General features: G+C 39.3%; 1 protein-coding gene across 1 annotated transcript; it reads right to left on the bottom strand.

The window, feature by feature from the left end:
• Window positions 1–3,633: 3,633 nt before the first annotated feature.
• Window positions 3,634–12,081, bottom strand: LOC139130780 (prostaglandin reductase 1-like). The gene is made up of 9 exons (XM_070696575.1): window positions 11,910–12,081; window positions 9,905–9,950; window positions 9,663–9,719; window positions 8,805–8,975; window positions 7,755–7,872; window positions 6,964–7,116; window positions 5,493–5,598; window positions 4,646–4,764; window positions 3,634–3,999 (listed from the first exon to the last, which is right to left on the bottom strand). The coding sequence occupies exons 1-9, from the start codon at window positions 12,013–12,015 to the stop codon at window positions 3,889–3,891; spliced, it is 987 nt and encodes a 328-aa protein (XP_070552676.1). The 5' UTR covers window positions 12,016–12,081; the 3' UTR covers window positions 3,634–3,888.
• Window positions 12,082–14,156: the final 2,075 nt, after the last annotated feature.

Here is a 14,156-nt window from a genome sequence, read left to right as displayed (position 1 = left end):
AACAACCAATAGAGGTCGCTGTAATGTCGCTATCCGTATTCTTCTGCACTATTGCATTTCACACGCACGGTATTCAACCGTCAAGACAAGTGTACAAATGAAATTTTGAAAAGAAAAATACGGATTTGTAATGTTTAATTGTAAAATAAAGTTTAGAACATTACAATGGAAATCAGTTTCGTTGAATAGTGAAATACAAAGAAAGTGATTGTTTGTCATATGGTTGGTGAATATTTCCCATTTTATGTACCGATGCAAGCTGCCTGAATTGTTGAATTCTTGTTAATTAATCATAGTGTAAAGACCCACAATACAGTTGTTAACAATCGATATCACAGATATGATTTTTACATTATCTTATATCTCGAATTACTTTACGATGCCAAACTTCAGTGAAAGAAAAAAATATGAAAACAGAACAAAAAGTTATAAAATAAAAAAGTTACTTCATTTCTGGCCACGATTATACCCTTCAGATCTCCCCCCCCCCCCCTCTTGGCCAAAGATCATAGTATAGGCCTATCTGATGCAGACTAAAATAAAATGTTTCAGAAAGTAACTTTTGACGGATTTTTTTTCCTTTACCTAAGTGCGTCATCTGTTTTTCTCAAGTTTCTTTGGCTGATTATTTTTATTGAAATTTGTGGGGAATTTTTTTTCAAAAATTTTCCACTCCCCAATGGTCCACCCCTTGCCAGCTAAAGGCCTCCCACCACAGCCCTGCTGACCGCCATAGGCAAAACCAACCACTGGTTGCAACGCGCAGTTTCTCCACCGAAAACTCGGTTTTTTTTCACCCAAAATCGTGATCGATCTCCTATTTTGAGCACGCTCAACTTGTCTAGATGCACGATGAGCTAAGCTGTGCTTTTGAACTTACACAAAGCCCACTGTCATCTCTCTATGCGATGGGACCATATCCGTATCAGATGCGCCATATAGTAAATCTCGGTCTTTCACGATAAGCCTCCCACGCACGGTGCACAATAGACAAAACTGCTGATTGCAGCGCGCAGTTTCTTTTCCAAAAACAGCCAATTTTTAATTTATAATCGTGATCGATCCTAGTTTTCGAGCACGCTCATTTTGTTTAGATACACAATATGCTAACATGCGTTTTTAGACTTGTGCAAAGTTCGCATTTCTCTCTCTGTGCGAGGGGACCATTTCGCGTCCGCCATTTTGAATCTTGTTCGATAGCCAGTAACACTGCCCTGCTCCGCAGAGCTAGCTTTAGAATGGGATGTTGAATTGTAAATAGGATTTGGAAGTCCATGATGTGTTGTCAAATGAAATTGGGAAGAGCATGTTGAGTTGTAAAATAGGATTGGAAGTCCATGATGTGTTGCCAAATAGCATGTTGAGTTGCGAAATAGCATGTTGAATTGTCAAATGAAATTGGGAAGAGCATGTTGAGTTGTAAAATAGGATTTGGAAGTGCATGATGTGTTGTCAAATGAAATTGGGAAGAGCATGTTGAGTTGTAAAATAGGATTTGGAAGTCCATGATGTGTTGTCAAATAGCATGTTGAGTTGTGAAATAGCATGTTGAATTGTCAAATGAAATTGGGAAGAGCATGTTGAGTTGTAAAATAGGATTTGGAAGTGCATGATGTGTTGTCAAATGAAATTGGGAAGAGCATGTTGAGTTGTAAAATAGGATTTGGAAGTGCATGATGTGTTGTCAAATAGCATGTTGAGTTGTGAAATAGCATGTTGAATTGTAAAATAGAATTCGGAATGGCATGTTGTGTTGTAAAATCAAAGTAGTAATTTTGGCATGGATTGGACACCATAGTATAACGCCGGTAACACACAGCCCTGCCATGCAGAGCTACCCAGTAAACAGAACGCCTGTATGCGAGTATGAAATATAATGTCGAGCAACAAGATTGAAATTAATGACTGTTTGAGCTGGTACTCACTCAGTAAACTGCTAGGCCATATGGACATCCCACGGTCCCTCCACAAACATCCACATATCCGTACAGTGATCGGTGGGTCGCGGTCGCTGGTCTCGTCCGTGCTGGTGCATGTGCAGCGCAATCTCCCATGATGCTAATATGAGACACCCTAACCAGGTGAAAAAATTGGACGCGCAGTTCGCATTGTAAAATGCATCGGAATTTTGAAAAAGTAATAAAAGTGAGCGCATATATCAAAAAGGACCAAAATAACAGATTAGTATTGGCAATGTTACAAAGTTTAACAACTTTATGCAAATATAGGAATGGAAAAATCCCTGGACTGCGTAAAATTTCAGTTCAATTACAACTACGGGGACCACTTTGAAGTCAGGGACCACTTAGAGGTCTTCACAGACGTACCATGCGACCGCCATACTGCTGTAACTAAAGACGAAGACGCCAGTAGAATTCAGATTGAAAACTTCGTCTACACACAAAGCAATTACTCCTCTCCTCCGATAGGAATTTCTTATGTACTCAATCCATGTTTACGTAATCTACATAATCTCTGCGCATTGTATTCTCATTGACTGGTCAGTTTCTTCGTGGGGGGGGGGGGGGAATCTATGGAGGGGGTCACCCTGTTTTTGACTTTGATGTTGGGCAAGGGGTCATTTTTTTTGAAATGCTCAATGGGGGGGGTCCAGTGTGTTTCTGAATTAAGATACAGGCTTATAATTGCATAAAGCCACGAATTGCATCATTTAGTTGCAGTTTTCGACGCACCCTTTGGTACGTAATTAATACAGCATGAAAAAAAATTATCAAAAGAGGCAACTACTGTCCATTGAATATTAAAACTTTCAGTCCTCATTATACTTAACTGGATAGTTGGTTACAGTAACCACTGAAGTTTTTGATTAACTACCACCCTTTCTTTGATATCAGAGATTGGCAACAATTTATGTAAGACAATTTTGAATATATCTGGTTATGCACAAAAAGTGTGAAATACATTCACAGCTCATTCAAAATACTGTATTCACACTTTTCAATTGATAATTTGAAATCCTATACTACAGCTGACATGTCAACAAATTTCACCAGAGTCCTGATCAAACGTATAACGCTATCTCCTTCTGGTGAGCATGCTTCTCGTGCGAACTAACCTTCCGAAGCCGCCACGTGAGGGACGCTTCGAGATCAACATCTTTACAAGGGAGGGCGTTACTTTTCTGCGAAAAAATCTCGTTCATAATAAACTATGATCGGCGACGTTAATTCTGTGTAAGAGCAATTTTTCTAGTATAGCGGAAACAAGTTGATGAAGTTAATTGCCCACTTCGTTTTTCAAGTCGCCCACAGTGAAATGAAAACGAAATTTTTCCCGCCCACTGATATGAAAGTCCCATTGTGAAGTGCGTGGTGAAGCACGTGCACCATACTGAGCGGTAATATTACGCCAGTAGCTCATTTAACATTTTCATAACGTCATGTGTTGATACGGTACTGAGTAGCCTTTCATTTAAGTACACGTTGATCAGCAACTCGGTAATGTCATCCGCCTATTAAAACAACTCAGGAACAGACTGCCATGTTTACCCGTTAGCGCCGTGCAAACAAATATTAATTGACAATATTATTGTATCTGAAGCAGCAGTGACTGATACTGAACAAACAAAATAGCCACTAATACACAAGCCACAATTAAGGAATAAATAAGCCGTGATAGAAATGTTCACTTTTATTTATTTCAGTAGCAAAAGTCATTACAGATCACACGACGGAAATTAAATATATTACAAGTACCATTTAGTCTGTCGCCCGATTCAATCCTCAATAACCCTACAGCGGTTGTCTGCAAGTGATGCCTTCCCTCGGATTTCGCTGCCACCTTGTTGAACTACATCGGATACGTTTGGCTAAGGTCCCACGGAGGGTGTGTTTGACAAGAGTCGGGCAGTGTGTCTGCAGTACGCCCTCAAACTTTAACCAATGCTTTGCCGGTGTTGGCACCAGTGAACAGCTCGAAGAACGCCTTCTTCATGTTTTCGAATCCCTCCGTGATGTGTTCGTCTAGTTTTAGTTTTCCCTGTAAGCAGGACAGAGATAAAATTGAAATTAAATATCGGCGTGTAAAACTTTCGATACGCGAACTTTGGCATTCATAGTGTGTTGCTCAACGGGAAATTCTGTGTTAAAGGGACAAAGTAGGCCATTTTCCATGAGTTTTGTTTGATACGAGATACTGCTTATATTGTTTGACATGTTGAAAGGTACTGAATGAATGTGTGACCATGCATATATTCGACCCCGGTTTTAGATACGATACATGAAACCAACGCGAAAATGAATTAATGGTCATGATCATTTATTCATTTTCGCGATGGTTTCATTTGTCTGAAACTGGACTCCATTGTGTTAAGGGGGTGCTATGGCTAAGGTGTGTGTTATTCGCAGGATGATTATGTCCAAGAAGTGGTATGATCCTAAGTACGTAAAACAAGCTCTTTCCGTTGTGAGGAAGGGTACGTATGTGCTCATTCTTGATCAGTGTTCACGCAATGTGATCTCACATGACATCATTTCCGTAAACGCATCTACTTCTGCCGCACACTTCCGTCAAATTCCTGCACTTTTTGTGTGAAATTAACAGTCCAACAGTAAGACAAGCGTTTGCCGAGGAGCAATGATATGTGAACACGTGACATTATCCTCTGGAAGTAGTGCAAGCTTACCTTCAAATACCATTCTGCCATGAATTTTTTACCTTCAGGGTATCTGTCCGAAAACGATTCGGCAAGGAAACCTTGACATTTAATCTCTTTGAAAACCATCACGCTATCAAAGCAAGGAACTGTGAAAACCAACCCAGGAAAAATCATGTGACGTCATTCTCAGTGCAATACACAACTAAGACAACCAGGCAATGATATAAAAATGATATTTGCAAATTATGTGGGCTTACAATCGAGAGTGAATGTTTTATTTAGTTTTCCTGTCAAACATGAATACATCAGAGAGAAGAAAATACACTAAGAACTCCCAAAAATGTTTGTAACTTATTGTAAGGTATCATGTTTTTTTCCTGACTGTTGTTTGTTTGCATTTATACATGCCGTGTCGAGACCCTTGACCCCCAAAAAGTTACGTCGTACATCTGTCATACTTACAATTAAGTAGTATGTGCTCTGTATGCGGATTTAACTGTTGCTCAAATTTTCCCCAGTGAAACTTTCAACCATTCTCTTACCAAATTAAGAATAAAAATCAGCGGTCACCTTGCAAATTTTCACACTAAAGAAACGAATTACTTGACATTCACCGATTTTCGAAATTCGAAATAACCGCCATCCCTGTGTTAACTCTTTCGGGAAAATAAATGTTTCCAAAAACTATTTTTCCTACTCCAAGAGCTTTCAAATGAGCGCCCCCAAGTAGGTCAGAAAAGAAACTTGAAAAGTTCGGGAATTTAAAGATCTATCCCCAGGGGCATTTTACCTTCAAGGACGATGATAATTTACAAGTCTGTTTTACATGTCTCTTGACACGAATTCCGGAAGTGACGTAAGGGATTATACTTACGCATGTCCGGTTCTTTGAGGTTGTACTGTGAAATGAAGCCACACTGACTAATACGACCATATTTGTTCACGTGATTTCGTACAATCGACGAAAACTTGCCACCGACCTGAAGAATACACGAAATAGAATCAGATAAAGTGAAAACATCAGATGTGCGCTATTTAAAAATGATTTAATATCTGACCCAATGAGTAAGGAAACAGAAAAATAGCGTCAATAAACGGACGATTGTGAGAAGCACCTAGGTCTTACATGCACGTGGAAATCTTAAAACTAGAGAGAGGCATGATTAAGTGAAACGAAGTATTAAACTGTAGCTCAAACATTGTCTTTCATAATCAGGAGTAAAAATAATCGGTCATTGTGAATTAGGCAAAAAGAAACAGATTAAACCTATAAAATTCACCGACATTTAAAATGGCAGCTCTACCATGTGCAAAACTCCATATTTTCGATTTTCGATTTTCACAAAAACAAGGCGGCGAAAACGTCAGTCTCTCAGAATAAGACCATGTATTCAACCAGCACACCAGAAAAAAATACTCGGTCAAAGTGCAGGATATTGCCAATCGTCTCTGACGATCAAAATATATAAACGTGATAGAAAGCCATAGCGGCGTTAGCAGCTTCCCAGCTCATGAGGTCGCTTGGCGTTTTTTTGAAATGTTTCAATAAAGATTCTACACCGATTCAGTTATTGCTAGTCTCTTATTCGTATTAACCGTATTTATCCTTTGCTCAGTTTCAAATGTTTGCTTTCGGTAAGGTTAGCTCGCTACTAAATCACACCAATCTAAAAATAAGTGCAATTCTCTTGTGCTACAATAACTTCAAACAAATTTTGCAGAAAATTTCTTAATTTTTCTCTGACTTAATTAAGCCCATAGACTTAGAGCAAGTTTGGAGGTCACGCCATAATCGTCCATAGTGAGTTACTTTCCCCTAGCATCAAAACTGTTACCTCACGATGGGCGAGATACGTCAATAATCGCTATCCCTCCCTTATCAATATCGAATGACGTTGGTGAAACATCGCCCATATCAAAAACATCGATGTTATTACAGCTAGAAAGTTGTTGTTGTTGTTGTTGTTGTTGTTCGAAGAAAACACTTTGTTATTGGTTGTTTATATTTAGTGACTGTTATCCCTCTGACGACAAAAAATAATGTTTTTCGTATGGATATTGTTGTTATTTGCAATGTCCCCATCCTGAGTATGTTTAAGCATGGAGGTAGCAGAGACTACCTCCATGGTTTAAGGATGATTGGAAGTGTCACAGTAAGGAAATAATGCGAATCTCTGATCAAAATTGAACATTCAAAAGTCAAGTTTCAAGGGGATGGGGGAGGGGGTGTTGGAACAAAACTTAAGGTCTAGAATTAAGTTTCTTTTAAGATATTGAACGTTTGACCCCGCCCCTGAGGCAGATCGGGTTAGCGGAATCACACTTATTGTTTTATATAGCCTTACGTTATCAAAATAGATGTCAACGCCGTTGGGGGCGGCCTTCTTGAGGGTTTCATCCAGATCTATGGTTTTGTAATTGAATGCTTCATCGAAGCCAAGGCTTTTCAAATACTTGACTTTGTCGTCGGATCCGGCAAAGCCGACCACTCGGCATCCCTGAAAGATGAAGGCGGAAATATTTTGTAACAGAACAACAAGAACATCGGTGTATCGATTGTCAAGTTAAAGTCGGTTCTGCACTGGGTAAAGTTTTCACTGATATGGCCTTGCTTGCCATTAATTCCGTTTTAGCAAATGAAAAGCACGTTGTATAGCTCAAATATGACGACAGTTTACAAGTAAACTCTGTGATCGAGTACCTCCTTTAGCGTGATAAATCTACAGATCTTTGACGGTTTGTTGAAAGTCAAGTCTCCTTAACGCCATTGGAACTAATTTTGGATAATTGGATGGTGAAGTAATGTTGATTTCATCTGCAAATGTAACCGCATCTACTTTCCGTTTTAAGTTCACACATGTGTTTTGATGAGTAATTTTGTAATATTGCATCATTTATCTATAGAACATTTGACACTTTTTAGAAATTTGGAAACTATGAAGATCCAATTATCCCAAATTAGTTCAAATCGTGTCCCGATGTTGTTGAAACGTCCCCCGTAAACAGAAATGATAAAATATCAAATCAGGCTATGTGTCTCAGATCGGTATCTTAATTTCATTTCATACTCTGTTAGCACTGTAATGATGATGCACCATAGCAATGGTCACAATGTTCTGACAAAAACATGGATCACCTTAATTTTTGCGATTTGCCCGACCAGACTGCCGACAGCACCGGCTGCACCATTGACAACGACTGTCTCGCCCTCTTTCGGCTGACATATGTCCACGAATCCAAAGTACGCAGTCATTCTAAGAGAGATATAAAGTAAACGTTAATGCAAATTTAGTTTCTTGCTTCATGTATTCAAGGATTCTTTTCCGTTCAGAGTTCAAACTTTCTTTGGTTTTTTAGCACTTTTGAAATTATTTTACATTATTATTATTATTGCCACTATTTAATTAAACGTTCATGTTTTGTTGATCAGGAAGAAGACCACGATTTGAAATTGTACGCGATAGTTTCCCTGATGGCTTGAAAGACATCGGTACAATCGTAGGAAACAGGATGAAGATAGCCGTTCAGTTATCACAGTGTACTTGAGATGAATTGGTTTTTGAATCATTGGTATGCATTAGGGAACATTCGTATTTACTATCAGCGGTTTCCTATTTCCTTACTTCACGTGGTACAAGCCAGGAAATTAAAGTACTTGAACATTTAACAATTTTCCCAAAGAAAATGTCAAACAATTACCTTTAGAAAAAAAAAAGTAGAATTCAGGGGTCACCATGTAAAGTGTTGCATTGGAGAAACACATTACCTAACATCTACCGATATTTGGAATTCAAAATGGCCAATATCACTGCTTTTAACTCAGTTAATCTGGGGAAATATGTTACTTATTTACAAAAATTAAGGTAATTTATTAACTCTACTGGCTTCTAAATAAGTAGAAGCAAGCGTTCTTTGAAGGGGCGATATAGGAACTGCGCTCAAAGGTCGTGCGGGACCATACGACCACTGTGAACACTTTGTAATCCAGATATGTTTGCACGTGGCTACTTCCCTTTCTCTAATTCTCCACCTCAAAATCAAAATGTGTGTGTGACCATGATTTGACAGCAAAATAAAAACTGATGCGGATAAACAATTTCTTGCAAAGACAGACTATTTTGCGTCTAGGAAGAGACACTGACATTTCTTAAGCATTTGACACTGCTGAGTAGTGCTAGCTACTTACCCGACCATACCTAAGACTCCCATTGCTTGTGACAGTGGTATCTCCTCGGGATGGTCAAGTTTAGTAACAACGCCCTCAGACGAAACAAAGTGGCTTCTCCAGCCTAGGCCGATCACTTCTGTAATAACATAGGTACCCACAGGATAGTCCGCATTTTTAGTTTGAATAACTCTGCAAATCACATGGAGAAAAGTGTATTGCCATTGTTGGTTGTCAAGGTCATCGTGTTAATCAAGCCTTAAAAAAGAACGACTTGGATTGAAGAATAGCTCTGACGTACACCTCAGAACAACCAATTAGAGGCACGATTTTGTTCATAGCCAACCGTAAAATGTGAGAATCTTAGTTCGTGTGTAAGATTAATAAAAATGTTTAGGAATTCTTCATGGCGTAAATTTCATCTTTTGTTTTTTGGATACCATGAGAGGTGAAGTTCCGACCCCTAAAGAGCTGTCATAAAGTTCTGTTAATATGAAGACAGTAAGGTGTGAGCATTTATTTCAAAGCAGTGTACGTTCGTAAATGTATTCGGATGTAAGACATGGAAGACCATCGCTAGAGGGCGTTCATTGCAATTCCCGATCGAGGGATTTACTCATTAAGTGTCATTCAATATCATGATTCCCTGATATAAAGCTTTCTTCAGCATTACAAATCTTGACGTAAGTTTATCTCCTCTGTCCATAGAAAAATGTGATGAAATGAGCCGTTGTGACAACAAGGCTCGAATGTTGAAAAAGAAAATATAACGAAATCACATTTGTCAACGCCATGATAAAACAGGTGTGATAATTGCAAAAGGAAAACATTCTAAAGCGCTTAATTGGTAAAGCGATCGATGGACACCAAAGTACTTACTTTGCTACTTGCTGACCATACATTACATCACCTTCTTTTAACGAAAAACTGAAGGCTCTATAACAAAAAATTATGATATTTGAGGTCAGTAAATGTGACGACATGACAACTTCAAAATGACGATTTTTTAATATTTGCTCAGAGAAGTTAATTCCTTCTACTGGCATTGGTTTTAAGGAGACATTTGGATCAATATTGGATCAAAATTTTCTTAAAGAATATATCAATTCAGCACTTCTTACCTCATGTAGGGATCAACAGAGAGGTACACGGCTTCGCAGAGAAATTCTGTAATGAAGAGTTGAAAGCGAGGCGATCAGACTGTAAATTTATTGATGAGGCTATTGTTCCTAAATGACCGGTTTCAAGGAAGCGTTCAGATTATTGCGTAATCTGGTTCCCTGCCCCATCTCTACCGCTGACTGCGCTGCGCGTGAGCAGCCCAGCCAGCGGTGGGGCAAGGGACCAGACTAATTATTGCGTGGCTATAGAGTATTTTATTTTTAGCACTGCCATTTAAATGTTAATCAGGAAATTTTCAGGACTATTGTATGACTTCGTGCGAATTTAGAACCTGTTATATAATTACAGGTTAAGTTGAGCAGATCTTTGCTATACGTCAATGCTTAAGTAGTTGTTATGCTAGAATTTTCTGGTTGGAATGTCTTGGATGTTATTAACCTGTAGCTGTAGCACGTCAAGCTGATTCACGCTATACCTTTCGAACTCCTTGACCCAACACAGAGTTTACCCTCTTGATGATATACAGCAATGAAGTCAAAATGTCATTCTGTTAACTGACAGACGCTTTGTAAATGTCAAATAGGGCAGGCCTTGCAGCTTTTGATGAAATAAAGCCGTGTTCTCTTAGTAACGATAAAATGTGACGACGAGAAGGTCAAAGCCGGTCGGAACATCAAGCGTAGTGTTCACCTTTTTGAAGTGATACGTGCGGTCAGTAACTTGTCATCGAAAATGGTTGTCGCATGTCAAAATGAGTCAGTGAAAATAGCGTTGAATACAAATTTCAGATGGAAACGAGGGACGCTTATCTTAACTCTATTTGTATTCTGCTGTTCACCACAACATTATATTATGTGTATGTGTAGGTTTCTTTTATGCGGGATAAAAAAAAAATACGGTATGACAATTTGCCTTTCCAAGAGCGAGACATGAGGAAAACGCATTAACCACAAAGGGTTTATGATTAAGGTATTTATAATACCAATTTTACGATGGTGACAAGCCCTCTATCGAGAATGTCCCTGTACCGTTAACGAATACTAAAAGGAAAGGGTTATCAAAAGTGTGACTGCATTACATGCACGACATCTAGATGCATCACTTCATCATTGCTCCAACTTAAATTGTACGATGTACATTCTGACAAACATGTTTTGACTGTCATAAATCAACGTAAACCTTGAACATAGTGTTTACACTGATTACATTGGTCCCATACGACCTTGAGCGCAGTACCTTATATGTATATATATACATGTTATATATATATATAATATAATATATATTATATATATATATATATATATATATATATATATATATGTGTGTGTGTTGTGTGTGTGTGTGTGTGTGTGTGTGTGTGTGTGTGTGGACAACCTCCACCGTGTCTCGGTATCCATAAACTACCGTAACGACCTTTAAACCCGTTGCACTACGTCTGTGTTGCTGAACCGCAGACATTTTCGATCGGCCTGACTGCTAAACCAGGTGGCTGCAGTGGCTATGTCTCTTACACATCTAGTTGTAGAGGGTTGTACGGCGTCGATGGCTCAACACGGGGATGCGTGACGCCGTATTAACGAAACATGTATACGTCCGCAAGTTAGTGCCACAACTACGCTAACCTTTGAAGCAGCTTTTAATAACGGAGGACACTCTGAACGGCAAAGCGGATCGCTCGTATTGTTAACCAGTAATGAGAAACGCAAGCGAGATTGTGAACTGTGTATGAGATATACATCTTATGATGAGGTCACAGAAGACTAACGGTAGACGCCAATGTTTTGACTCAGATATCGCTGCTTGGGTCTATATGCAGGCCACGCACGGTCGAGTCGTATGCCACAGATTCTGTGGCGCTAACCCTTGACCCGAGCGAGATCGATACGCGACAGCACGCTGCGTTAAATCACGACTACCTCTAACAGTCTTAATAAAACTTACATGATCCCGCACCAAAATCGACCGGGTAGATAGCTGGTTATTTATGTGAGCAATACTGACCTCCATCCTTGATTTCAGGAAGTTCAACTTCAACGAGCTGTATGTCACTGTCCTTTGGAAATCCGTCGAATTGTTTGGCTAGGATGAATCTCTTTGCCTTCACCATGTTTGATCACGACCCCTCTATAAATGCATGGCCGTGGACGCAGAAGCGAGACTGACTCGTTATCACGTGTGTAATGATGTGCGCGAACACGTCGACACGCAGATATGTTCAGTTTCCGACCCGAAGTTGAACGGGGAGGGGCAACGAACTCACGGACATTCATGAGGTTTAGAACAGATTTGCTAACTGATGTATGCAAGTACGAAACGTCTGCGGGTACGTAAGTTTACATGATGTTACAAACTGTTATTATGTATATTATTATGTATAATAATATGTATACCTGGGTAAAACCAGGAAATCATTTCTTCAACTGGCACGTTGTAGACCGACCCAGCTTTGGGACATTTCACAATTTTTTATTTCTCTTTTTTCCCAAATCGTCTCACATGGAATGCCGTCCATGAAGTTATCGCTGCACAGAGTATTAGCAGTGCGCCTCCAAGAGGCCACATCTAGGATAGGATTTAACCAGGATTGTACTCTTCAGTTGTATTTGCTGTGGCGAACACTGACTAGTAAATTTATGCTCATAATGCTTTTATGCATTCTCATCCCGCTCGCACACGTATCCTTGTTTCCAACTCTTGTAGACATACCTGAGCATTATTCTACAACCTTGAACTCATGTTTAACAATCTACATTTGCATATTGATCAAACTTCAAAGAGAGCCACTTGGTTGTGTGGCAATGAGAACATTGTCAGACCAACGTCTAGTAATTCGACCATAGTCCCCTACCACAGGTGCCTGGATTGTCGGTGTATTATACACAAAGAGAACTACACTCGCAATTCCGGGCACCTGTGCCCCCTACAATCTTCACGTGAAGAGGACACGAAGCTGGCTTCTCTACAGTGACGTTTCTGGACAAACAACTGTGCAATGGAGGGTCATCACTCGGTGGTGATGTCCTCGTCCCTACACGAAGGAGCAGTCTGTCTTTTGTTTCAAGTATTCTTTGAAAATTCAAAATCGGCTAAACATTGATTAGTTGTACAATCAGTTTTCTTACCATTGGACACCACATGTGTAGTTCAATCTTTAATCGTGGGGGACAATCCGTGACTTTATTCGGCCAATCATTATTTCGCCCAGAAATCAGAGACTGAAGGTCGAAATACGGGCAAATTGCATGATGTCATCGTTTCACTCGACCATTTACATTAATTTTGGACCAAATTTCGATCCTGAATTTGCTCTGTTAGCATTCTATTTCTGATTAAGCGCGGCATCTTTTGAGGCCAATCTTATTTGTAATCAATAATGCAAATGGGAATGACGAATTGGGTGAAATACTAAATTTGGTTTTGGTTTTCCTGAATACGAATAGCGACCTCAATGACGAAACTTCTAGTTATGCAACATTTTAACAGCAAATCGAAATTAGAAATTGGCTCCGCGTGATTTCTACTGACCCATTTTCATATCACTTCGTAGGTCCTTGACCCGATTTAGTTAAGGTGAACATAAGTGACACAAAACACGATCAGGACATAATTGTAACAATTTTGGAAGACCCACACTAAATGGCGATAAATTCAGACATGGAAACATGGACGGCATGCCAACGAAATTTGGAGTCACTAAACCTTTTGTATCTATTCTAAAGAATCACAGACAAATAGAAAGACAATAGCAACGCGGCACGCCGTTTGATTCATGGTCGTCTCGATAAACTGCACCAACCTTGGCGATGCACAGACGTTAACTATTCCGATGAAATTTATGCAAAAATGATTTTCAGCCGAGTTTCCGCGTTTTTTAAATAGTCACCACCTTAAAGATATATACGTTTTTAGGATAAAGCAGGCTAAGAAATGGACGTTTCTTTTGGCAATTAGTTGGAAGTAGGAACAATTGATCGTGGTATCATACCAGCGATATCGTCACCATCAAGTTTCAGACCGACACCATTTCTGCATAGCGGCACTGTTTCCAATGTTATAGTTATTACAGTAGACTACATTCCTATGCTGTCATTTATATGGGCCTATATTGTCAATAGTCACTTTTAAAAGATGGTATCTAGTGAATACCAATTTACATGGAAATTTAAGAGTCAAGTTTTTCCCTTTTCTTTTTTTAAAAATATCTGCTTGGAGGATTGGTGACAAACCTCACTGAAGTTTTGTAGAGCA

Source organism: Ptychodera flava, chromosome 1 (genome assembly GCF_041260155.1).
Source record: "Ptychodera flava strain L36383 chromosome 1, AS_Pfla_20210202, whole genome shotgun sequence".
Lineage (NCBI taxonomy): Eukaryota > Metazoa > Hemichordata > Enteropneusta > Ptychoderidae > Ptychodera > Ptychodera flava.
This window is presented reverse-complemented; position numbering and strand designations above follow the sequence as displayed.

Bases quoted from the DNA above. Each gene is read 5' to 3' on its own strand.
- LOC139130780 (XM_070696575.1), bottom strand. From the start codon at position 12,015: ATGGTGAAGGCAAAGAGATTCATCCTAGCCAAACAATTCGACGGATTT. The intron at 4,765-5,492 runs GTAAGTATAATC...TGGTTTTCACAG, and splicing joins CCTCAAAGAACCGGACATGC to TTCCTTGCTTTGATAGCGTG. The intron at 4,000-4,645 runs GTAAGCTTGCAC...TCCTGCTTACAG, and splicing joins TGGCAGAATGGTATTTGAAG to GGAAAACTAAAACTAGACGA.